Source organism: Danio rerio, chromosome 15, assembly GCF_052040795.2.
Source record: "Danio rerio strain M-AB ecotype USA chromosome 15, GRCz13ab, whole genome shotgun sequence".
NCBI classification, from domain to species: Eukaryota; Metazoa; Chordata; class Actinopteri; order Cypriniformes; family Danionidae; genus Danio; species Danio rerio.
Genome location: NC_141035.1, coordinates 36,723,321 through 36,749,169, shown reverse-complemented (window position 1 = coordinate 36,749,169; position 25,849 = coordinate 36,723,321). Strand labels below are relative to the sequence as shown.

General features: G+C 37.3%; 2 protein-coding genes and 1 long non-coding RNA gene across 23 annotated transcripts in view; 2 read left to right on the top strand and 1 right to left on the bottom strand.

The window, feature by feature from the left end:
- mag (myelin associated glycoprotein) overlaps window positions 1-19,332 on the top strand; it is a 45,025-nt gene extending 25,693 nt beyond the window's left edge. For 2 of the 14 annotated variants that reach the window (XM_087282818.1, XM_087282817.1), the window contains exons 3-13: window positions 214-339; window positions 3,267-3,345; window positions 5,529-5,897; window positions 8,091-8,387; window positions 8,481-8,738; window positions 11,187-11,447; window positions 11,719-12,027; window positions 12,104-12,203; window positions 14,676-14,778; window positions 15,598-15,651; window positions 15,941-19,332. In XM_087282818.1, the coding sequence (XP_087138944.1) occupies window positions 3,297-3,345; window positions 5,529-5,897; window positions 8,091-8,387; window positions 8,481-8,738; window positions 11,187-11,447; window positions 11,719-12,027; window positions 12,104-12,203; window positions 14,676-14,778; window positions 15,598-15,651; window positions 15,941-16,102 (1,962 nt within the window). In that variant the 5' untranslated portion in view covers window positions 214-339; window positions 3,267-3,296 and the 3' untranslated portion in view covers window positions 16,103-19,332. Of the gene's footprint in view, window positions 1-213; window positions 340-3,266; window positions 3,346-5,528; window positions 5,898-8,090; window positions 8,388-8,480; window positions 8,739-11,186; window positions 11,448-11,718; window positions 12,028-12,103; window positions 12,204-14,675; window positions 14,779-15,597; window positions 15,652-15,940 lie in introns of those variants that run through there. The other 12 variants (XM_087282820.1, XM_087282819.1, XM_087282822.1 and 9 more) reach the window with 7 other exon arrangements.
- Window positions 19,333-20,414: 1,082 nt separating this feature from the next.
- On the bottom strand, window positions 20,415-25,820 carry LOC100330563 (sialic acid-binding Ig-like lectin 14). 5 transcript variants are annotated; one of them, XR_015509701.1, is made up of 7 exons: window positions 25,300-25,582; window positions 23,887-24,050; window positions 23,615-23,780; window positions 22,520-22,803; window positions 21,760-22,041; window positions 21,575-21,662; window positions 20,415-21,088 (listed from the first exon to the last, which is right to left on the bottom strand). XR_015509701.1 is itself a non-coding variant. In XM_087284473.1 (7 exons), the coding sequence occupies exons 3-7, from the start codon at window positions 23,724-23,726 to the stop codon at window positions 20,986-20,988; spliced, it is 876 nt and encodes a 291-aa protein (XP_087140599.1). In that variant the 5' UTR covers window positions 23,727-23,780; window positions 23,887-24,486; window positions 24,547-25,820; the 3' UTR covers window positions 20,415-20,985. The 5 variants fall into 5 exon arrangements, 3 of the variants coding, with proteins under 3 accessions (XP_087140599.1, XP_087140597.1, XP_087140598.1); XR_015509702.1 differs by having other exon boundaries at window positions 23,887-24,044; window positions 25,300-25,384; XM_087284473.1 differs by having other exon boundaries at window positions 22,513-22,803; window positions 23,887-24,486; window positions 24,547-25,820.
- Window positions 20,751-25,849, top strand: part of LOC141377869 (uncharacterized) — a 34,361-nt gene continuing 29,262 nt past the window's right edge. For 2 of the 4 annotated variants that reach the window (XR_015509716.1, XR_015509715.1), the window contains exons 1-2: window positions 20,751-20,875; window positions 21,906-22,058. This is a non-coding gene — a long non-coding RNA (uncharacterized LOC141377869). The remainder of the gene's footprint in view (window positions 20,876-21,905; window positions 22,059-25,849) is intronic. The other 2 variants (XR_015509717.1, XR_015509714.1) reach the window with 1 other exon arrangement.

Below are 25,849 nucleotides of genomic sequence, written 5' to 3'. Positions count from 1 at the left end.
AATGTGCCGTAGATGTGGAATATGTGTCATATCTTGAACAGTGCTGTCTGTATGCCCTGCCAAACACGCAAAGGGTTGACGTCGTACACTCATAATGAGCAATTCTCCTCTCTCCCACACACTGCGGCCCGGTACAGCAGCGCGCTTGTGTGGGTTAAGAGCTAATGTTGCTTCTTGATACTGATGTCATTTTCTTTTCGTTGTTGTTTTAAGACAAATGAGAAGGGAAGCTGAGTTGATGTGCTGTGAGAGAACGCCCCCTTGTAAGTGAGGGAAGAACAGCAGCGGCTACTGAATTCAAGTTGGTTGCGGTTCAGCACTCTCTGCCAGCAGTTCAAGGTACTGCCTGACTACAAACAAAGTGGATAAAACTGTATAACATAACGTGTATAGAGTCTATCATGAGATGTAGCATAACAACAAGAGGTGTATGAGATGGTATGTTGACTTTATTTCGAGTAAAGGATGTCATCCCATATAGAAATCTGATTTTGACAATTATGACATACAAATTCATATTAGGATTTCATTTATTCATTCATTCATTTTTCTTTGCCTTAGTTCCTTATTTTTCACTGGTCTCAACTCATCTTCCAGCTGCAACCCAGTACTTGGAAATACCCATACACACTTGCATTCTCACACACACTCTATGGGCAGTTTTGTTCATCCAATTCACTGCATGTCTTTTGGACTGTGGGGGAAACCAGAGCACCCCGAGGAAACCCACACAAACACAGCGAGAACATGCAAACTCGAACCAGCGACCTTCTTGCTGTGAGGCAACAGTGCTAACCACGGAGTCACGATGCCACCCTTTTTGGATTTCTTATAGGCCTAAATAAAATGTCACATATGCAACATATATTCCAAAATATTGCAAAATGACCACCATGAATCTAAAATTGGAATTACATATATCTACATATTTTATTATGTTAAATCTTGTGTGTTAATATATGAAGAGTCCCATCAGAAGTCCCATCTGAAATTGTCTTTTAAAATAACTATTTTTCTTAGCCTTCTTTGTTATTTCATATTAAAGGCAATACATTTAACCTAAACCATATCATAAAAATAAAATTACTGAACCTGCACAAAGGAATGTGAGGAAAATGTTAATTTTAGAAGAAAATTTCAGATGGCACTTGGAGGTTTTTACATCCAAACTCTTTATTCATTCATTCATTCATTCATTTTCTTCTCAGCTTAGTCCCTTTAATAATGTAAGGGTCGCCACCGCGGAATGAACCGCCAACATATCCAGTATATGTTTTGCTCAGCGGCTTCCAGCTGCAACCCAATACTGGGAAAAGCGGTACACACTCATTCACACATATACACTACAGACAATTTAGCTTAGCCAATTCACCTTCTGTATAGCGCATGTCTTTGGACTGTGGGGGAAACCAGAGCACCCCGAGGAAACCCACACAAACACAGCGAGAACATGCAAACTCGAACCAGCGACCTTCTTGCTGTGGGGCAACAGTGCTAACCACTAAGTCACGATGCCAAGCTTTTTGGATTTCTTATAGGCCTATATAAAATGTCATATATGCAACATATATTCCAAAATATTGCAAAATGACCACCATGAATCTAAAATTGGAATTACATATATCTACATATTTTATTATGTTAAATCTTGTGTGTTAATATATGAAGAGTCCCATCAGAAGTCCCATCTGAAATTGTCTTTTAAAATAACTATTTTTCTTAGCCTCCTTTGTTATTTCATATTAAAGGCAATACATTTAACCTAAACCATATCATAAAAATAAAATTACTGAACCTGCACAAAGGAACCTGAGGAAAATGTTAATTTCAGAAGAAAATTTCAGATGGCACTTGGAGGTTTTTACATCCAAACTCTTTATTCATTCATTCATTCATTCATTTTCTTCTCAGCTTAGTCCCTTTAATAATGTAAGGGTCGCCACCGCGGAATGAACCGCCAACATATCCAGCATATGTTTTGCTCAGCGGCTTCCAGCTGCAACCCAATACTGGAAAAACACCCGTACACACTCATTCACACATATACACTACAGACAATTTAGCTTAGCCAATTCACCTTCTGTATAGCGCATGTCTTTGCACTGTAGGGGAAACCAGAGCCCCCGGAGGAAACCCATGCCAACACGAGAAAAATATGCAAACTCCACACAAAAATGCCAGCTCACCCATCCGAGCCTCGAACCAGTTATCTTTTTGCTGTGAGGCGACAGCATTACTCATTGCGCCACCGTGCAGCCAACCCATCGGAATGAACCGCCAACTTTGAACTATTCATATGGGCATATATAAACAAACATACACACACACACACATGCACACACACTCACACAGATATTTATAGTATGTACATTTTTGTAATTCCAATTTTTTTAAAAAAAATCGATATATTTAAGCTGCCATTTTTGTATAGATTTTTAACGTATGTTGCATATATGACATATTTTATATGTAAAATCCAAATATGAACTTGTATGTCATATATAAATTTAATTTGGATTTAATTCCATCAGATTTCTATATTGAATGAACTAAGATAGCTAGATGAATGAAATCTCTTTTGTCAGTCACAAAATAGTTCATACTGCATTTGACTTCTGTGAAATTTCTTTTGTCATTGTTTCCACAACAATTCCTCTATTGTGTAGTATTTGCATCATAGAGATTAGGATGAATCCCACATTGTTTCTCATTACTGTAATACAAAAATGATATCTTACAAAATAAATGTATAAATTAATAAAAAGAAAAAAATATATATATACATATATATATATATATATATATATATATATATATATATATATATATATATATATATATATATATATATATATATATATATATATATATATATATATATATATATATAATTATTTAAAGCAATAAATTTCCCCTTGACTTTTTTGTGCCCCTGTATATACTTTGTTTTTATTCCATATTTTGGATTTTAATTTTCATTATATAGAAAATATGAAAATATGACATATTACAGTCAAAATAAGATCAGAGTAATATCAGGTTCACATGCAAGGGATCTAATCAAAGGTCACGTCACATTTCAAACCCATTACAATTTGTCCCTCAACATTTCTGCCTTTAAAATGATAAATTTGATTATATTATACAATATTATACATTTCAAGTTATAAAGTAATAAATACACCCAGACGGCACTAGAATAAAAGCTCTGCTGTGTGAGTTGTCTTACTGTGTTGCTAATGCATGTGCTGTTTATTTCGTAACAGAGGTCTATGGTCCAGATTTAAACTGAGACCATGAAGGGCTTAGAGCTGCTGCTTTTGCCTCTGCTGCTTTTACTGAAAGGTAAGAAATTCTGAAATGAACAATCTCTGTAGTTCCTTTCTTCAAAGATAAGATACTATAGTGCAAGTAACGCCATTCTTCTCTTTTGTTTGACATCCATAATTTAAGTGGTCTATGCAATACATAGTAGCATACTGTGAATAAATAAAACAATGTAAAATGTTATGAAATTATTTCGTACAACAAATACACTACCTGACAAAAGTCTTGTCTTCGATCCCAGTCTTAAGAGCAACAAATAAAAACTTGACTTCTAGTTGATCATTTGGAAAAGTGGCAGAAGGTAGATTTTTCTGGTGAATCATCTGTTGAACTGCATCCCAATCATGACAAATACTGCAGAAGACCTATTGGAACCCACATGGACTTAATAGTCTTACAGAAATCAGTCAAGTTTGATGAAGAAAAAGTCATGGTTTGGGGTTACATTCAGTATGGGGGTGTGCGAGAGATCTGCAGAGCGGATGGCAACATCAACAGCCTGAGGTATCAAGATGTTTGTGCTGTCCATTACATTACAAACCACAGGAGAGGGAAAATTCTTCAGCAGGATAGCGCTCCTCATACTTCAGCCTTTACATCAAAGTTCCTAAAAGCAAAATAGGTCAAGGTGCTCCAGGACTGGCCAGTCCAGTCACCATACATGAACATTATTGAGCATCTCTGGGGTAAGATGAAGGAGGCGACATTGAAGATGAATTCAGAGAATCTTGATGAACTCTGGAAGTCCTGCAAGAATGTTTTCTTTGCCATTTCAGATGACTTTATTAATAAGTTATTTGAGTCATTGCAGAGATGTATTGATGCCGTCCTCCAAGCTCATGGGAGTCATACACAATATTAACTCTTTTTCCACTGCACCATGACTTTATATTCAATACTGTATATTATTTCTGTTAAGCGACAAGACTTTTCTCTAAGCAAAGTCAGACCTTACTATCCTAATTAAATAATTAAAAATCAAGGCATGGTCATATTTTATTTTGCTAAAATAAGCGTAATCTAGAGGCCTTTGCCTTTCATAAAAGCCACTTCTGATACCAATTGATCAACTAGAATTCAAGTTTTTATTAGTTTTTCCTAAAACTTGGATTGGCGACAAAACTTGTCAGGTAGTGTACACCACATATTACCATTGCCATAAAACTTTAAATACTTGACATCTAATATGTACCAATAGCTACTTTTTACAAATACCCTAAAATGCCAATGTTATCATTCTTTAACCTAGTCACATATTCCAGAAACAATGACTGTATACATTTAAACAGAAATTAGCATTTTAAAGGTCATATGAGGTGCTTTTAAATGTGCATTTTGTGTTTGAAGTTTGACGGAATCTCAACTGAACAAGAAGACAGGGTGGGACATTATGTAGTCACTCCCCTTTTTTAAAAAGCAGCCAATAGCATGCTGTTCTGAGCTGTCAATTAGATCTGCAACCCAATTTCTTCGTCTTTCCAATTTGTCTTCTTTTGAGACCACTGCATCATCTACACATTCTACTGTGAAAAATAGCAATTATATAAAATGGCCCCAAACCTTTACTCTGTGTGGGTAGTTGTAGGAGTTCATTGTTCTATGAGAGAGTGTATCAGTAACAGATTTTGTTCAGGTCATTGGCTTGATTTAGCTGAACAATGCTGTATATACTTTGTAAATATTGTATAGTTTATTTTTCTTTATTGTTATTTTGTCACTTTCACCTTTTTGCTGGATTTTTGTCTTCACTGTGTCACTCTTCACTTTCACCAGCGGCTTCTGTGACACTTTTTGCCTCCATTCACCCGGTCAGTTGTAACAAGTTTTATGACACCTCTGCAAGTGAGAGTGGTTGTGCTCAAGTGCATCGAATAAAAAGCAAGTGAGAAGCATCTTAAAGTGGGCGGGGCATATCAGATACTAGAGAGCATTTGATTGGTCTGAAGATTTGATGAGAAACTGAAGTATGAGGTGACGTCAAAAAAAAAAAAATATTGATCCATTAGGCGGAAGTGACAAATTGCAATCTTTGGATGTTTATATCTTCCTACTGCAAATTTTGTCACTGTTTTGTAGCACACTAGATATTCTTAAGACTAACATCCTGATACTAACATCTAAAAAACATTATTTTTAATTTCATGAGACCTTTAAAAGTACTTCTTAATGGGACCCCCCTTACAATCTCTTTCTCTAAACAGATGCAAGCGCTCAGTGGAATGTGTGGATGCCCAGAGACATTTCAGCCATGACAAACTCCTGCGTGGTTATACCATGTTCATTCACATACCCCTCTGGCATCAGGCCTTACAGGGGGGTTCATGGGATCTGGTATTTCGGCCACCCCTACCCTCAGCTTTTTCCTCCAGTGGTGCTTAAATCGCGCACAGATATTGTTCACGAAAGTTACAAGGGACGGACCAAGCTTCTGGGCGACCTGACGCAAAAAAACTGCACACTGCTGATAAGTAACATTGGCGTGGAACATTCTGGAAAGTATTACTTCAGGGCAGATCTTGGTGGAGCGAATATCTACACTTTTCCTGACTTCACAAAACTACAGGTGTTGGGTAAGAGTGCAGGATATTTTATTATTATATCTATTTTTGAATGTGTTTATCTGTAATCAAATCTAAATATTTTACAATAACTTTCAAATATTATCCAGCAATGAAAATTCTGTCGTACTTCATCGCATTTCGTTGCAAAACGGAAAAGAGAAAACAAAAGAAAACAAAAATGAAAAGTACTATTGTAATGGAAGTCAGTGGGGTCAGATGTTGTTTTGGGATGAATCTAAAATTAATGTAAATGTATGGGCAAACATTCTTCAAAATATTTTATTTTGTGTTCCACTGAAGAAAGAGTGTATTTGTTTTCTTGCTGTTGCACTTTTTCTTGCATATTTTAACTTTTATTCCCATTATTGGTATGATCCTCAATTATGCCTGCATATTTAACATTTTTCTTTAGGATGATTCTCATTACTATATTAAAGAAAAATAATTAACCTATTTAAAAAAACATTCCACTTTTATTACATGTACTGTATTATCTTTATAATTATGACCATATAAAAATGTTATTTTATATAAACATATTACATATACAGTACACTCACCGGCTGCTTTATTAGGTACACCTTATTAGTACTGAGTTGGACCCAGTTTTGCCTTCCGAACTGCCTTAATCCTTCATGGTATAGATTCAACAAAATACTGGAAATATTCCTCAAAGATTTTGGTCCATATTGACATGATAGCATCACACAGTTGCTGCAGATTTGTTGACCGCACATCCATGATGTGAATCTTCCATCCCACCACATCCCAATGGTGGGTTGGATTGAGTTCTGGTGACTATGGAGGCCATTTGAGTACAGTGAACTCATTTTCATGTTCAAGAAACCAGTCTGAGATGATTCACACTTTGTGTCATGGCACGTTATCCTGCTGAAAGTAGCCATCAGAAGATGGGTACACTGTGGTCATAAAGGGATGGACATGGTCAGCAATACTCAGGTAGGCTGTGGTGTTGACACAATGCTCAATTGGTACTAATGGATCCAAAGTGTGCCAAGAAAATATCCCCAAACCATTACAGCACCACCACCAGCCTGAACCATTAATACAAGGCAGGATGAATCCATGCTTTCATGTTGTTGACGCCAAATTCTGACCCTACCATCTGAATGTCACAGCAGAAAGACTCATTAGACCTGGCAAAGTTTTTTCAATCTTCTATTGTTAAATTTTGGTGAGCCTATGCAAATTGTAGCCTCAGTTTCCTGTGTTTAGCTGACAGGAGTGGGACCCAGTGTCGTCTTCTGCTGCCGTAGCCCATCCGCCTCAATGTTTAACGTGTTGTGCATTCAGAGAAGCTCTTCTGTAGACCTCGGTTGTAACGAGTGAATATTTGAATTACTGTTGCCTTTCTATCAAGTCGAACTCTGGCATCAAGATGGCATTTGTGCCCACAGAACTGCCGCTCACTGGATATTTTCTCTTTTTCAGACCATTGTCTGTAAACCCTAGAGATGGTTGTGTGTGAAAATCCCAGTAGATAAGCAGTTTCTGAAATACTCAGACCAGCCAGTCTGACACCAACAACAATACCAAGTTCAAAGTCAATTAAATCACCTTTCTTCCTCTTTCTGATGCTCGGTTTGAACTGCAGCAGATCATCTTGATCATGTCTACATGCCTAAATGCATTAAGTTGCAGCCATGTGATTGGCTGATTAGAAATTAATGTTAACAAGCAGTTGGACAAATGTACCTAATAAAGTGGCCAGCTAATGCATTCATTCTGTCTTTGTTTTACTGCACTTTTTACCACATTTCCACTGTTTTTAATTTTTGCATGTGTAAATTGACTGAAAGGATTTTTAGATGTTTAGCTGTTTTGAAAAAATAGACTTAAATACTTTGTGTAGGTATTGAAACAAAGACAGTGGGGCATTTGACGTCAACATTCTCAACGTAAATCAACCTTACTTTGGTTAGCATAGAAGCATAGCATAGAAGCATATGCTTTTGGAGCATAGATTAGATGTCAAAACAGCATATTTACTGTAGAGCAGGATATTGGATTGTGAAAAGTGGGTGTTCAATAAAAAATGCAAGGCTTTAGTGCATATGTTCGATAAAACAATGCATAAATAGTTAGCATAGATTGTGGATAGATGCATAAATGTGGATTGGTTAATAGTACTTTAACTGTTTTGACTTGATATTGACTTTTACATATCCTTTTCTGCTCCAGATCAGCCCAACATTGATGTTCCTGAAGAGATTGTAAGTGATCAAAGCCTGGATTTGACCTGTTATGTCCCAGACAATTGTCCAGACATGAGCCCAGAAATCCACTGGATGTACACGGATTACCTGCCCGACCCAGTTTTCACCCCTGACCAAGTTGAGGAAGGCAACACTGCGGTACTGTCCAGCACCCTCACTTTCACACCCAAACCCATGCACAATGGCCAATTACTGGGTTGCCGGGTCAACTTCCCAAACACCACCTACGTCTACGAACGCCTCATTACCCTGGACATCAGATGTAAGTGCCCCTGCATCATTTTAATTAAAACTAATGCCTAATTTTCCGAGAGTTAAGATAATATGTGCTGACTCCTGAAACTCTAACTTGCAGACGCCCCTCGAACTGTGTGGGTAAACGTATCTCAAGAGGTGATGGAGGGAAGCTCGGTGGTGCTGCATTGTGATGTAGACAGTAATCCTGCCCCTATGATAACATGGTATTTTGGAGACAAAGAGCTGATGTCGGAAACCGCCTCAAATTCTTCACTGTCACTGGAAAATCTAACACCAGAGCAGGAAGGTGTCTATACCTGCGTTGGTGACAATGGATACGGCAACATGAACACGTCCATGTATCTGGCAGTAAATTGTAAGTAAGGCCATAAAATTACCATTCAATTTTTAGTTTAAGCACCAAGTGCATCGACACATAGCTCTAATCTTCCCCTCTATGCACTACCCACACATTCCTGTCTGTAATTTCCACTGTTTTGTCTCAATAAAGGTGAAAACCCTTAAAAATAATTGCAGTAAAAAATAGATTCATTTTTAGTCATCCGATTACAATTGGTCAGCCAAAAGGCATAACTGTTTTCAATTAGTATTATGAGTTCAAGTGCCCTTGTTTCCTTTATTTCACTATGTGAAGTTAATTTATAAACTAATTTCGAGAGGAGCTTGTGATTATGATGGATCACGGCTGGTCCCACATTAACTAACACATGATTCACCAATAAGATGATTCCTAACTAAATAACCAGAGTTTCTTACTACGGTTATATTCGCCTTGAAGAATCCCCCCTTCCACCCCTATTCCACCCCTATTCCCTCTATAGGGTGGCATGGTGGCCCAGTGGTTAGCACTGTTGCCCTACAGCAAGAACATCACTGGTTCAAATTCTTAACAGACCAGCTGTCGTTTCTGTGCAAAGTTTATACGTTCTCCTCATGCTCGTGTAGGTTTCCGCCGGGTTCTTTGTTTTTTTTCCCACAGTCCAAAAAACATGTGTCAAAAGTGAATTGATCAATCTACATTAGCACTATAGTCAAGCTCATAACCAACTTATAATCTGTCATCAGCTCTAAACAAAGAGGTTGAGTTCTCGAGACCTAACTGAGCTCAAACTCCCCTCTCGCCCTGTAAATAGTAGGGACCCCCGGGCTTGAGGATCTTATGAGCTCAGAGCTCTCTCCTGAGACAGCATGCCAGACTCGCTTTATATATAAGTGTGAACTTTTGAAGCTAAATTGATTAAACAAACCTGTGTTGTGTGGCTTATGAGTGAGTAGGATATAGAAATATTGGGGAAAATGTAATGAAAAGGATGCAGATGACAACTACGATTGTGATTGCAGTCCATGTATTTTAGCTATCAGCTGATCCATCAGCAGATCACTCATATATATCTGCACATAAACCAATTTTTGGATAGACATGGCTTTCAAACACTCCAGTGTCTTTGTATGTCTGTTCACGCTTGCCGAAAAGCAGTGGTGAAGCGATGATCTTTGGACCCAATCACAGACATAATGGCCAATCAGCAGTGTTTAGGAACCTCACTCCCTCACTTTCCTTCAACTTAGTCGCTGATTTACTGCCACAGCCAATTACTCTGGCATATGTTTTGTATATGCCAGATGCAACCCAGAACTGGGAGTACAGTCATGACCTCATTCACACACATTCAATTTTAGCCACAGGCAATTTTAGTTCATCCTGTTCACCTATACCGCATGTCTTTGGACTGTGGGGGAAACCCACCGAACACAGGCCCAGACTGGACTTGAACCATCATTCTGGTAATCATTAAGCCACTGTGCCACCCTTCTTAAAAACCTGTTCAACAGAACTCCAATTTTAATGGGAATCCAGGCCCGGATTGGCTAATCGGAAGGACCGGGAGAATTCCCGGTGGGCCGGTCCGTTTTTTGGCCGCGAGGGCCGGTATCCCTAGCTCCAGAATCTGTTGCTCTCAGCAGTCACACTTTTTAAATTTATTTATTTATTTACTTGACCACAGCCTTTTCATTCATTATTTTACCGCAGCCCCTCCTTTTTATCTATTTTCTCACTGAGTCACTTCTGAATGAACAGCTGTTGTGGTCCAGCGGTTAGCATGTTAGTTTACGATGCTGTGGACCTGGGTTCGATCCTTGTCTGAGTATTTTTTTTTTTTTCATTTTTATTGCTAAGACATATAATACTGTTACGCCCCATTCACACGGGGCTTCAGCGTCAACGCTTGACGGAAGGCGTATATGAAGTTGGGGCTGAAGCGATCGTCATAAAGCGTCAGCCAATGAAATTCAGTCAGCAATAGGCCACTGTCTGTGCTGGTGTATTTGCATACAGCGATCTGATTGGCTGACGCTTCTGTTGGCGCTTAAAAGGTTGAGCTAGTCCCAACTTCTGCAGCGAGCAACGCTTCTGAAGTGGTGCCGATGGATCCACAATGCAGTTCGGCAACGCCTGACGTCACCCATTCAAAGTGAATGGGAAGCGTTGATGCTGACGCCCCGTGTGAATGGGGCGTTAGGGTTGTTGAACATTTGAAGTTCTAAAGCAGCTGTTTTCTCAAAAAATACGTGATAGTGTCATTAGAAACTGATTTGGAAATGACCTTATTTTAATATAGTCAGTCGTGAACTTAGGTGGGCCGGTCTGAGGCTTGAAACTCCAGGGTTGAAATGTGGGAATCTAATGGGTTTTGGTACCAAAGTCTGTCCTATAGACAACTGTAATATAAACCAGATTAATCAGCTGTAAAGGAATAGGAAGTGTTCAGGAAATAATTTGTTCTCTTCATTAAACTGGAAGATCCTCCACGGGAGCCATGGATCAATGAGTCTCTGACGGTGTTGGAGGGATCCTCAGTTTCCCTACAGTGCACCAGCAAAGGTAACCCAATGCCCACATTGACTTGGCTGAAGGATGGGGAGCTGGTGGGAACCATCACAGCAGAGGAGGGATCTGTGCTGGAGTTACATGAGATCATGCCACAGGCTGATGGAGTCTACCGGTGCCTAGCTGAAAATGAGCATGGACGGGCCAGCAGTTCACTTAACATCACAGTAGAATGTAAGTCAATGGGAAAAAATGGTTTGAGTTAACATAATGAACCTGTAATTCAGGACAATTTTGATTTGTGTTCAGCTTAAAAGACCATGATGATCATAGATGAACTAAATAAAAGTAGTAAATATAGAGTAGTGCTGTAATAATTGATTCTGGATGAGACTCAAGTCCTTGAGTTCAAGATCTTAATATCCTAAATGCTACTAAAAGTGTGGTTTTGCTCTCATACTTGCATTAAAATCTGGTTTTGATAACCCCCGTTTAATTTTCCCAGTTGCTCCAGTCCTCCTTGATGACTCTAAGTGTACTATAGTCCGTGAGGGTGTTCAGTGTGTGTGCATTGCCTCTGGAAACCCAGAACCTGCGATTGAATTCTACCTTCCTGACCTCAACGTCACCATCAACAACTCCAACAACCGTTTCAACTACTACACGCACTCAGATGGGTACACATCCACAGGGGTCATCAAGCTACAAGACAAGGGTGAAAGGGGGAACAATGGCGATACCGCTGTCCATGTGCACTGCAGTATCACCAACATATACGGCTCTGAAACCATCCGATTGGAACTGCAGCAGGAGAGTAAGTAGACCTTCCACATGTGCCACTGTTAATGTCATTTTGAGGTAACATCAATGAACCATATGCACTTTTACAGAGAAGTACATGATGGCCGTCATTGTGGGGACTATCGGAGGTGTAGCGGTCATCGCTTTCATCATTGCAGCTGTGAGATACGTCGGTCAGAATAATAAAAAGTGAGTATCCTTTATAAGAAGGACTGGGAGGAGAACATTTTGGTGGGGTTTGTAGGTTTCAAGCCTAGTCATCCATGTTCAGTTTTGTTTGAGTTTTTTTGGCATTTGGTTTTTAAGCCATAACCCACTTACAGATGATCCAATTTGATTGCTTGGTAAGATGGTAAACATGCCACAATGTGCATGAAACTGCAGACTAACAAATCTGTTGCAGGTTCAATTGCCCCATGTCATTGCTTTTTCAGCCTCAAAACCGCTAAGCTCTGCAGCAAACACCCTGCTCCTATCTTATTTTGCACAAAAAAATGAAACGTCTTATTGGAAATTTAAATGAAACACTCCCAAACTTGACACTGTGGCAAAATGCCATTTTTATTTAGGGGTTTCAATGATCCCCTTGCATTAAAATGGATGCCCAGGCTTAAAGGAATAGTTGACCTAAAATATATTTTGTGTTTTTCCCCAGCATATGGTTTTGTTTTTTCAGAGGAATACTTGCAAACATATTTAGTCGAATGTCTAAGCAGTCGTTTCCATGCAATGAAAAATAATGGGAGCTGCCAGCCTGATTTTGTGCATAACAATTCTGAAGTGTGCTCGGCATGTGATTGCATAAGTTATTCACTGAGAATCTTTGTCATTGGTTCTTGCATATCATTTTATAAGCCCAGTCTCCATTCATTTTAATTGTACGGAAAAGAGCAGCTTAATCAACATTCTGCAAAATGTCTTGTGCTGCATCCCAATTCACATACTTGTCCATTTTTAATTATTTTCAAAAAAATATAATTTAAATTAGTATTTCAAAGTTATTTCAGTAAGACAGCCCCAGGGCTTCCAGTTAAATGCCATTCAATACAAAATACACATCTGATTTTTTTTTAAAACAATGATCTTCTTTGCCTGGCTGAGATACAATATAAAGTGGGTATCAGACTAATCAAGAGGCACTGCATTCAATTATATTTTTCCGCGCCATGTCTTTAAATAATGGAAATCATAATACGTTTAAATTTCGATTAATACATTTGAATTTCCTTTAATACGTTTATATTTCGAATTTACTCTGATGGTCTTATTTTAGTGTACTTTTTGCACACTCTAAAGGCTAATATCGGTCACAACACATCGCGCATTGCTTTCAAAGTGCTATATGAACACAGACTTTAATTTCAGTCAGCCAGCTCCAGGGCTTCCAGTTATTTGTTATGCCCAACCAAAATCACCACGTTTAAGATCTTTATAAAATAGCAATGTTTACTTTATGGCTAAGATACAATATAAAGTGGGTATCAGACCAAACAAGATGCACTGCTTTAAATGATATTTTTCTGTACCATGTCTTTAAAATATGGAAATCATAAAACCTTTAAATTAGTATTTCGAAGTTACTCAGATGGTCTTTTAGTTTCGTTTTGTGCACACTTTAATGGCTAATATTGGTCACAACACATCGCGCATTGCGTTCAATGGGGTATATGCACACAGACTAATGTCAGTCAGCCAGCCCCAGGGCTTCCGGTTAATTGCTATCCTATACAAAATTAAGATCTGATTTCTTTAAAAAACAGCGATCTTCTCTGCCTGGCTGAGATAAAATATAAAGTGGGTATCAGACTAAACAAGATGCACTGCATTTAATTATATTTTACTGCGTCATGTCTTTACCCCAGTATTTTCAGTGGAATTTCTGTGCTTGCCTGCTGCTAATGACAACGTCTGCGTTTAAACAGTCTTTCGTCTTTTTTTACGCTTTAACAACCAAATGGATGCTTAGGTCTTTTTAACTAATTATATTTGAATTACATTACAACATTGATGCTGTAAAGGGAACCTTATGAAATTGAAAATAGTCGCATAAAGCTTTCACCGGAAGTTCATTATTGGCTGAAAAACACTATGCTGTGCATATAGTCCATTAGAACTACAAATATGGGTAAACAACTACAAACATGGCGGATGTGCAAGACTAAGAAGACGAGAGTCTTAAGTAAAGTGGTTGGAATGATAGAAACGTTTGGTCATTAACTTTTGAATTATGCAAATACAAGAGGAGATGATCTGGATGATTAACCTGCAAATGGAAGTTACCATGCTACCTCGTTTATATTATTTATAAAATAAAAAATGGCAAGGATGTGACAAGATGACTGACAGGGCACACAGTTAAGAACTAAATCATGGTCCAATAATGACTAACATTGTATTTCCCAAAGCTGTTCTGTTACACATTAAAAAGTGCATACTTTTTGGACATGGTATAAATAGGTGAATTGGGATGCAGCATTGGTTTTGTGTTCCACCAAAGAAACAAAGTCATTTCAGTTTGCAATGTAATGAGGGTGAGTAAACAATGATAAAAGTTTGATTTTTTGGGTCAACTATCCCTTTAAAGTGTTGCCACAAGCCAGTTAGTTTACACAGTATGGTTGAGTGTGAGACAGAGTCTGATTCTCTGACTCCACCCCTCAGAGAGAATGGTAATCCTGGGCAGGACGTGGGATCTAAAGTGGAGAATCCCTCAATGTTCTACAGCGCAGTCAAGAAGGACAAACAGAGTCTCAGGAAAAAAGTGGTGAGATATTACAGTGATGTATAAATCACCCACACAATATGTACTTGCACACACCGTAATAATACAAAATAAAAGTGACCACAGCGTACAGTCAAATGGTCCAAGCATACATGTGGCAAATGATATTACATTCTGGCTCTTGTTGTTATTAGCTTTCCACATTTAGAACAAAACATTTCTATATACATACATGAAGGTTGCTTATTGGTATCAGTGGTTCCATGATGAATCTTTGACATCCATGAAACCTTTTCAAGTTTCTTTAGATTATTAAAATGTACTTCGCACTACAAAAAAAAGGTGTTTGAAGAACTTTTCACAAAAAAACAAAAACAAAAAAGTAGAACTTTAAAAAAAACTTAATGAATGCTGCACAGTATACAAGCACTGGCCATTTTATTAGGTATACCTTGCTTTTACCATCATACTTTTACCTTCCTTAATTATTTGTGGCATAGATTCAATAAAGTACATTAATTATTCCATTATTACTACATTTTGGCATGGTAGCATCATTAAATCAAACATTGTATTGTCAAATATAGTGTTTTTTTTGTTTTGTTGCATACTACATATTTTTGTCAAATGTAATCAGCTGTGTAGTTTGTGCATACAGAAAATGTGTATATTGCATACACATGACTGTATAATTATGCTAGTATGCTATGCCGTACATAGCTAGTGTTAGGATCCAAATGTGGATGGCGCATCACAACAGAGTCCCAGTGTGGCCTATGCTTATAGCATTTCCTGACATCTTTTCTCTCCTCTTTCATTGCTTCTCTGCATTCTCTGTCTCTTTTTCTTCCCCTAACGTAGCTTAAGACTGAGCTCCTGGGCTCAAAGTTTAACTCCATCCTAGAGGAAGGCACGGTAAGGCTGACAATTTCAGATGAGCATGCAAACAAATAGGTGGAAGTGAAATGAACTTGAAAAAAACTGATGAGAATAAAAAAAATCTGATTCCTACTTTAGATTCATTTCTGTTTTAACACCTGCTGCCTTGAAGCTAATAGTCCATACGCTGGCTACCTCATTATGTTTAGCTGCTAATTGCTAATAACAATGCTTTTGAAGACTTTTGTTTTGAATTACTCATTTTTTTTCCAAATTCTCTGTTTCCAAATGTTGTGCCTAAATATCTTTAATGTAATTTTCACAGGGAGACGACAGCGATTACCAATCTGTGGGCCCAATGGCAGGCATGGAGAGGCAAGAGCTGAATTACGCTGCCCTAGAGTTTCTCCATGGACGACACCGAGAGGGAGTTTTCAGGAGGGCTGATGGTGACGGCAGTGACTATACTGAAATTAAAGCTAAATGAACCGCGATTCTTCCCTAATGCCTCGGCCAAACGGGACGCAGTGGCCACTAGTGTCCAATCATTCCCTCTGCCCCACAATTTACTATTAAAAATGATTAAATTTGGCCTTTTTTGCGGAGAATCATCCTAAAACAGCTAGAGGATGATTTTAGAGTTCGAGGTTGCGCTCCCTTGCATCTTCAAGCTTCCAGGAATGATATTTTAGCCTAAAATATATATTTTTCCGATATATTTGTGTCTTTGATTACTTTCCCCCATTATAAACCATATCAGATAGTTCTCCTAATCAGAAATGAGTTCTGGTTGAGAGAGTGTTCTGGTTTAAATGACAAGAGCTTAAGGCTTGAAGCAAGGGATGGGGTATATGCACACAGACTTTTCATTTTCAGTCAGCCAGCCCAAGCGCTTTCGGTGAACTGTCATCCCATACAAAATCGCAGCATTTAAGATGTGGTTGCTTTAAAAATAAGTGATCTTCGCTGCCTGATTAATAGACCACCAGCACAGCACAGCATGTTTTGGATGTCTCCTTTGTCTGTCACAACCATTACAGGTCTCTCAGTCTCTGCTAATGAGCTGGTGATCTGAATCAGGTGTGTTTGGTGATGGAGACATGGAAAATGTGCAGAGCTGGTGGTCCTCCAGGAACGTGGTTGAGAAACACTGATATACGATATAAATTGGGTATCAGACCAGACAAGAAGCACTGAATTAAATTCAAACACCCCAGTATTTTCAATGAAGTTTCTGCTGCTCCTGACGGCGCTAATGTTTACACGGTCTTTCATCTTGTTTTACTCTTGAACAACTTAATGAATGCTTAAGTCTCTTTAACTGATTGTATTTAAATGACATTACAACATCGATGCTGTAAAAGGAACCTTATGAAATTGAAAATAGTCACATAAACCTTTCACCAGAGGTTAAAAAACACAAGTTGTGCATATACCCCATTGGTATGGTTTGAGTCTCAGTCACTAGTGGTCCTTTTCACTGTGTCCGCTGTAAGTCGAAGCATCAGGGAACGAGGTGCTATGGGCGCCTCGACATACAGTTTAAGCACTATCCCCAACTCTGGGTTTGTCCGGGAGGATTAACACTCTCAAATACAGGTCTTTTCTGAGTCTACATGTACACTGTTACATTATCACACACCCAGAAGTGATTGTTAAAGGGTTAGTTTGCCCAAAACAATGAAAATTCTGTGGTTATTCACTCAGTTTGTTCCAAGTGCGTTTTGGAAGAATTTAATTCCTCCCATACACGAGAGGACATGTTGAACAAGTGTTTAAAAGGAACAAAATGAAACACATTGTGCACTATATACAGGGTTCATACACATTTTTACAACTAAAATTCCGTGACTTTTTCATAAATTTTCATGACCGTTTTATGCAATGTCTAGGCCCACACGGAATCTGCGCGCGCAGAATTCTGCAGATTTTCAGCAGATTTCTGCAGGTTTTTAGCCCATTATTAATTCTGTTAATTTACTTGTGTAAATGTGTAAATCTGAATTTATTCAGTTTTTATTCAGTATTTTATTGCTTTTTATTTCATATATTAAGGTTTTAGTTATGATACTCCGCTGGATACTCCCAAAATAATTCAGCAGAAATCTGCAGATTTTTACCAAAATTCACCGCAGAAATAGCAAAAAACGTCCACAGATTCCGTCTGGCCCTGGCAATGTCTACATATACATGGTAAAAGAATAATTGAAGAACAATGGATGTTTTAAATTTATTACAATATGTTTAATTTCAATTTATATCTATGTAAAATTGATTTAGATAATGCCTACACTGCACTAATAATGTGAGACTATGTGATTGGCCAAAAGAAGTAAATAACCTCTAAATAACCTATATAACCTATATTCAAGTATACAGATATCTGTTTTCCATGACTTTTCCAAAACTTTGTTAAGTTTTTCCAAAACTTTTCCAGGCCTGGAAAATGCCATGTCAAAATTCCATGACTTTTCCAGGTTTTCCATGACTGTATGAACCCTGTATATATTTCAAGTTTTTGTAAACCATCGTTGACATCCGTTATGCCATGTATGAATTCTAGGCTTAAAATTCAGGACTTGGAGTTGATCATGATCACCGAATTGCTGTATGAAATAGCCAGATGTATAAAAAGTCATACATTTGGGTTTGGAACAAAATGTTGGTGAGTAAATAACAACGTTTTCAGTAGTTTTTGGGTGAGGAGTTCTATAAATCCTTAAATTAATACTGTTTTTCTTTCCAGTTTACTTTGCATCTTCATTTATTTGTATTTGTAAATGAAAACAGGCCTGAATTCAAAACTGGTTTATTGAACGGTTGCTGGATTTTGTTTGCCCCAACGTCTTTGCGCCCCTTTTCTTCAGACACATATTTATATTTGAGTTCTCAGATATGATCCAAATACACAGAGGAGCAAAATCACCCTCTTTACAATATGCCCCTGCAATCCAATATGGCTAAGCTGACATTTGATATGATACTGAATAATGGATGATTGTTGCTCATCCTCTGAAAATAAATAACAAATAACCGCCGTTTGGAACACATAGAAAGGGATCACTTCACCCAAGGTGCTTGAAATAAATGTAATGTTTTATGTAATCATGTAATACTCTGGTAAGGTTGTGTCCAATAGATGTTTGTTAAATGGTCCGTATATGCGATTAGCCCTTGAAATGCAATTTGACTAACAGATTAATGAGTCATTATTATATTAAATTAATGGCATCTTACATTTATAAAACATTCAAGGCACCTTGGTTGGATACCAACGTATGTAAATACTCTGCATGATATATGGTTCTGCGTTGTGAACATCTGACCACACAGCGAGAACTTACATTGTGCGACAATGGTGTATATTTTGCAGAAATCACACACAAAATGACATTATATGTGCATATACAATTAGTAACACAGACAGTCCATGTTTGAAGATATATACACAGATATTTATTTGTTAGCGGACAGATTTGGGGGGGCGCATTTGTAAGGTCAAGCCTAATTTTCCACTTTGAGTGTTGTAAAGAATATTTGTATGTATCTGACTGTGTGATGGCAATAATAATGAACAAAGTAATGTCGTTTCCTCATTGACATGCATAATAATGCAGAACAGAAAACCTCCAATCGTTATTTAAATAATACTTTACATGATGTTATTTGCTTGCTTTCTTTTTATTTTTTTGTTTAATAAAAGTCTCCAGCCTCAAAGGGTGTCATTCTTCTTTACAATGAAAAAAATACAAAATGAAAACATTTATTTGCTTTATTTGTAAATGTTCATGAAGCTGTTTTTTTATTCAACATGAAAGAAAAAATCTTTTCAGCAATATAACTGATCAGTGCCATCAAAGTTGGCACCTATAAAAACATGTGAAACAGCAGTATAGTGTAGCGTATTCAATATTTGATGAATATTGTGGCTTGAAGTAAAACAATTGGTGCTTATGAGAAAAATACTAAAAAAGTCTACAAATATTTGTAATATAGTGCATACACTCAACAAAACTATTTCATAATTTTATTTTACAATGCAAAAGATCCTGTATTTCAGCTTCATGTGGCTTCTATTAAAATGTCATAATACTTTTCCTAAATATTCATAATTAGCTAGTAGCCTACATTCTTCTATTATGCTAAAATTGATATATTATATGCATAAAGCTATGCCATAGCCTTAATTTTAACCCTTTACCCAAGATATTTTCTGTGTCATTCATTCATTTTCTTTTCGGCTTAGTTCCTTTTTAATCTGGGGTCGCCACAGCGGAATGAACCGTCAACTTATCCAGCATTTGTTTTACGCAGCGGCTGCACTTCCAGCTGCAACCCATCACTGGGAAACATTCATACACACTCAATCACACTCATACACTACGGACAAGCCTACCCAATTCACCTGTACCACGTCTTTGAACTGGGGGGGAAACCAGAGCACCCATGGAGAAAACCCACGCAAACGTGGGGAGAACATGCAAACTTCACACAGAAATGCCAACTGACCTAGCCGAGGCTCGAACCAGCAATCTTCTTGCTGTGAGGCGACATCACTACCTACTGCGCCACCGCATCATCTATTTTCTGTATAGGTTTATTTTGGGGATTCATCATATGGTGTAATGACAACATGTGGTCTGGACAGGAAGATGTCTGTAACATCAAGCTTATTTTAAAGCAGGCTACTTATACATCATTTTGAGGCATGTAAACAAAAACAATAGTCCCAACGTATTTCCTGTTTTACATTTTGAATTTCTACAGCTTCTGAGAATCCAAAGAGAGCCCCATACAAATAATGTTATAAGATCTGTTTTATTAAGGTATGATTAAATTGCCTCATGTTACAGTTGTGAAATAGTTGGATAACAAGCATGAAATGTACATGGGCCAATGACATGACCACATTTAAATGGTCTATACATATTTTGTTAGGTTATGAAAACCTCAGCTCATCCTATATATCACTCACAGTTAAAATCAATTGCCAAATACCACAAAGGTATTTCTATAAAAATATTATGGAGCTAGATAAAAAAAATCACATAGAATAAATTCTTTAAAAAAGGATAGGGTAGGCTAGCGTGGGATAATGACTTGTATATGTACAAAGTCCTTATGGTCAACTTGTTTCAATATGGCGGCGGCATCTTCATGATCGCTGGCCAGTCATATTCAGCGCGAGTATTACAACGCACTTCACGGCTTAAAAGCAGTTTGTGTCGTCTGAAGAAGGTAAGAAAGTGGCTTATAGATGGTGAGTAAATGAAATATTATCCCTTTTTTCATAAGAGAAGTTAAAATAGAGACCAGAATGATGGAGCTGCAGTGTTTTATCAGCTGTATACATACGCAATCCAGCCACATTCACACTTTAATCGTCTCATATACTGATTCTTCTCTCTTCAGTGATGTCATGTAAACATGGTCTACATCTTTTGGTTTCTCACGATTTTTTCTTCTGTTAAAGCTGTAAGGGTATAATGAGTTATTAATTATTCGAATACAAACATTTTTCTCAATAACATTTTGCTCTTCCTTACGAAAATTAATCATAGTTTTACCTACAAACTAGTTAAACAATGGTAAACACAAATAAGGCCTAACCTTGCTACTTAAACAACATAGATATATACATAAACAATATTTAATCACGCTATTTGAAGTAATTGTGTACAAATCAAAATGGATTCAGTATATTAACTTACATGTAATATATTTGGAGAGCTTGTGCAGTCATAAATTCAGAAGCCCAAACAATTTTATTTATTTTTTCTAAAATAATTGTATATTGTATATACTCTACATATTAGAGGCATATTGACCAAATCAATGGAGTGTCAATACAATACAATAAATCTACAAAATAAAGCAATGCATACAAACATTCTACAATAAAACAATGATTAGTTTTCATAAGTAAGCCATCTTCTCTCAAATGTTCAAAAGATCATACCATAGGACGACAGTACAAGAGCCAAAGATGATGTTTAAAACAACAGAAAGCGTGCAGAAAATCCAGGACATGGACAGACCCAAATTTGCTGCCAGATGAGAGAGAGATTGAGAGAACAATGAGATTTTTAAAGAACAATAATATTTCAGATGATTTGTTTAATACACACGATAATTGTGTCCCACCTTTGGGTGTTTCAGTCTGATTGTGCACTTGGATTTGCATGCTTGTTGTAGCAATGACGTTCTCAGCAATACATTCAATGGTATCCTTGACGTTCCTGATACCAGAAATAGAGATGTTGCAAATGATGATGGTGTTCTTTCTGTAGGTACTGCAATAGTTAGTGGGATCATCCAGTGTTGGCCACTGTATGAGGGGTAACGGCACACCACTGCTGATGCACATGCAGGACAGTTCATCACCCCACATCACACAGCGGGAGCTATTCAGGATTTCAGGAGCATCTGATAAAACACCACAGGTTTGTCTCCTATTTAAAGTTTGGTGTTATGACGTTTTAAGGCCCATATATACTCAAAGCAAGGTATATTTGTCTTTACATTTAGATGGAAAATAATTTTGTTCACAATGCAGAGAGTGGTATTACAGATTGAAATACTCCAGTTTCTACTATAAATTCGCTGTTGAGTTTTTGGTTTTACTCTCAGATGTCTGACCTTGAGAGCCTAAAGAGGGGAAATTAATATATATGTGGCCCCAGAGCCACACTAAAATATTAAATCATCACCATGGAGCTATAATCATTCAAACATATCCAAATAAACTTTTGAAATCTTTTATCTGAACCAGTTCAAACCAGCTTTCACAAAAGTCGCTCCTGATACAAGTTTACTTTGGCCGTGTTTAGTTTAAATTAATGTTACACCGGCTGCTAAAAATATATATGGGCCTTTTGTAAGTGAAATGAAACATACATCTTACTTCCAGGGTCACAGCAGCTTCAGTCTGGATTCTGTCCTGAACAATTATTTTGCAAGTGAGCTTAGTATTATGATCTTTAGGCTTAGGGTGAAAACGGAATATTGAAGTAAACTCATTCCAGCCAGGCACTCCACGAGGTCCAAGTGTACTCTCTTTGCCTTCAATTCCTGTCCACGCAAACCTTAGTTTTGGAACAAGGCACTTAATTGTAAATATGCAGGATATCTCAGCCTTCTGTCCTATTGTGAGCCGTGGGACGTTTATTTTTGGTTTCTGAGTGAGCTCTAAATGCACAAAACTTTATTAGAACCAAAAATGATATAGATTTATATGAATTTTGAATGTTTCTCTGTAAAAGAGGGGTCAACCAAAAATGAAATTTCAGTCGATAACTACCCTCATGTCATTCCAAATCCCTTGAACATATTTCCATAGACAGCAAATGTACTAACTTGTTCATTCGTTCATTCATTCATTCGTTCATTCATTTTCTTTTCGGCTTAGTCCCTTTATTAATCAGGTGTCGCCACAGCAGAAAGAACCATCAACCTATTCAGCCTATGTTTTACGTAGCAGATGCCCTTCCAGCTGCAACCTATCACTAGGAAAGACCCATACACACATTCACACACCCACTCTATGGTCAGTTTAGCTAATTCTATTCACCTATAGCACATGTCTTTGGACTGTAGGGGAAACCGGAGCACTCGGAGGAAACCACACAAGCATGGGGAGAACATGCAAACTCCACACAGAAATGCCAACTGACCCAGCTGAGGCTTGAACCAGCTATCTTCTTGCTGTGAGTTGACAGTGCTAACCACTGCACCTCTGCGCCTCCTCTGACGTGCTCAAAATCCATAAATTCCAGGCACATGGTCTATTTTGTTGATGCTTTTCTTAACTTTGAACAAGATATCTTTAATGTCAATGGAGGATGAGGGAGCTCTCAGATTTCATCCACCATTTTTCAACTTGTACAGAAAAGATAAACAGAGGTTACAGGGGTTTGGAATGGCATGAGTGTGATTAAATAATAAAATAATTGTAATTTTGGTCGAACTAACCCTTTAAGATATATAAACAAACACTCACCTTTCACTGTAATTTTAACTGTCTGAGGAAATATGTGCACGTTTCCTTGACCCCATTCCAGTTTCAGTCTATATTCACCATCAGATTCACCCAGAACCAAAGGATTTAGCATAAAGCTGCACTCCTTCCAAATGGGACTTTCTGCTTTACTATGATAAAATTGTACCTAGGAATACAATTAAAATATAAACAAACAGTACTTTTTAAATTGTTTTAAAAATTTTGCATTCCTCATGTGGTTTAATTCTGATTTTATTGAGAAAAGCAGGAACCTTAGCAGTTGCATTTTCTGAATCTTCTTTGAACCAGGATTTCTTAATGGGTTCTGAGAGATTTTGAGGGACCCTGAAAGCACATTGTTCCCTAATGCACAAACCCTCCTCTCCAGTGACATTTTCCTTTACAGAGATGAAGAAATCATTCAGTCCACCTGGTTCTTGAACCAAAATCAAAGCAGATTAGTTAGATTCCCTTTGAGTTTATTTGTATTTTAAACTGTCTAAATGTCAACTTTAAAGTGACCTGATTTTCATACTGTGTGTTTCAATAGCTGGGTTTCCATTACTCAATTCAATTCTAAAAAGTTTTGACTTGTAAAGCGATTTCACAATATTTATCCTTCTGAAGCACCTTCACAAAAGATGCATATCACTACATTACAGTCAAAATCTGAAAAGTTAAGAAGCTGTGTTTAGGGCAGACAGTATATACAATGAAAAAAAAAAGATTAACTGAATTTACTACATTTTTACTGTAGATAAGTGGTTGCAAACAATTGATATAGGCTGGATTTAAAATGAACAAATTCAATTTAGTAATGTTCAACTTAGTTTGTTTAAATTTAGCCCGTATGAATAGTTTGCAACCACTTACTGTAACTTTAATCTATTTTTTCATTGCACATAGCTAACCTACAGTTCTGTTGACTTTACTATTTTTTTAGCTGCTTATGAGAGTATCTTTACAATCACTGGCCACTTTATTAGGTACGCCTTGCATGGACCATATTTTAAATAACAGATTTTTGGATTTTTACAGAGTTGATTCACATTTGTTGACTGTATGAGACGTACATGATTAAAATCTCCCATTAGACCATTAGATTTTTAAAGATACAGTACAGGATTTAGATTTGATGACTTTGAAGCCCACCTTGACATGTTCAAGAAACCACTTCGAGACGATTTTGAGCTATACGATATGGTGCATTTTCCTGCTGGAAGTAACCATCAATAGACTGGAAAAGTGTGGTCATAAAGAGATGAACATGGTCAAAGTGACCCTAGAAAATAGTTTATTTACTAATTAGTTTGCTGAAAGTGAAAAGAGGAAGATCATTAAATTAAAACCCCGCTTTAAATTAAAACTGAAATACGTCATTATATAAATACAAACTTCCGGTTCACTCTAAATCCCTTTTTTGAACTTGAGCAGATTGTCTTGACCTCATCTACACCATTGCCTAAATGCTGCTTGCATGTAATTTGGCTGACATGTGTGTTAACAAGCAAATGTGCACATATAATAAAGTGGCCAACAAGAGTATGAAATCTACTGTGCAATGTTGTTTTTAAAACTATTTTTCATACGTTTTTTCACAGCCATTAGTGCAAAATCTAACAAAAAGTTACAACAAAACTGTAGTCCAATTTTTTGCGTAAAATAATAAAACAGAGATCACTCACGTGAATCCTCACAGTTTGTCATTTTATTGACAGCCAAGATGAACAGCAGCGTTTGCAGCATCTCTAACGTGATGAAACCGAAGTTCAGTCACTGGAAACCAAACGTGTAATGTAGATTCAAACGATGGAAATGAATATTTAGATATCGTTATCTCCTAACTTTAAAAAGTTTTACATCAAAGAAAAAAGAAAACGGTTGTGACAGCAGTTTTTCTTTGGATGAGATTAGTGCTGTTTCTCGATCTAACAGATTGTGTTCATTTTTTGCAACTCATCATTATCCGCAGCACTGAGATGTTGCTCAATACTTGTGTTACAGCACCCAAGCCGAAACAGTAACCGCAGTAAAAAAAAAACAAAGGAACATTTCTAGCTTAAATAATTTTTACTGGGAGGTTCATTCTGCTGTGGTGACCTCTGATTAATCAGAGACTAAGCTGAAGGAAAATGAATGAATGAATAATTTTCACTGATTTACTATTTATATTTTAACAGATTTATAAAATTTCCAAGCCCCACACACCCACCTCATCCATAATTGACCATGCAA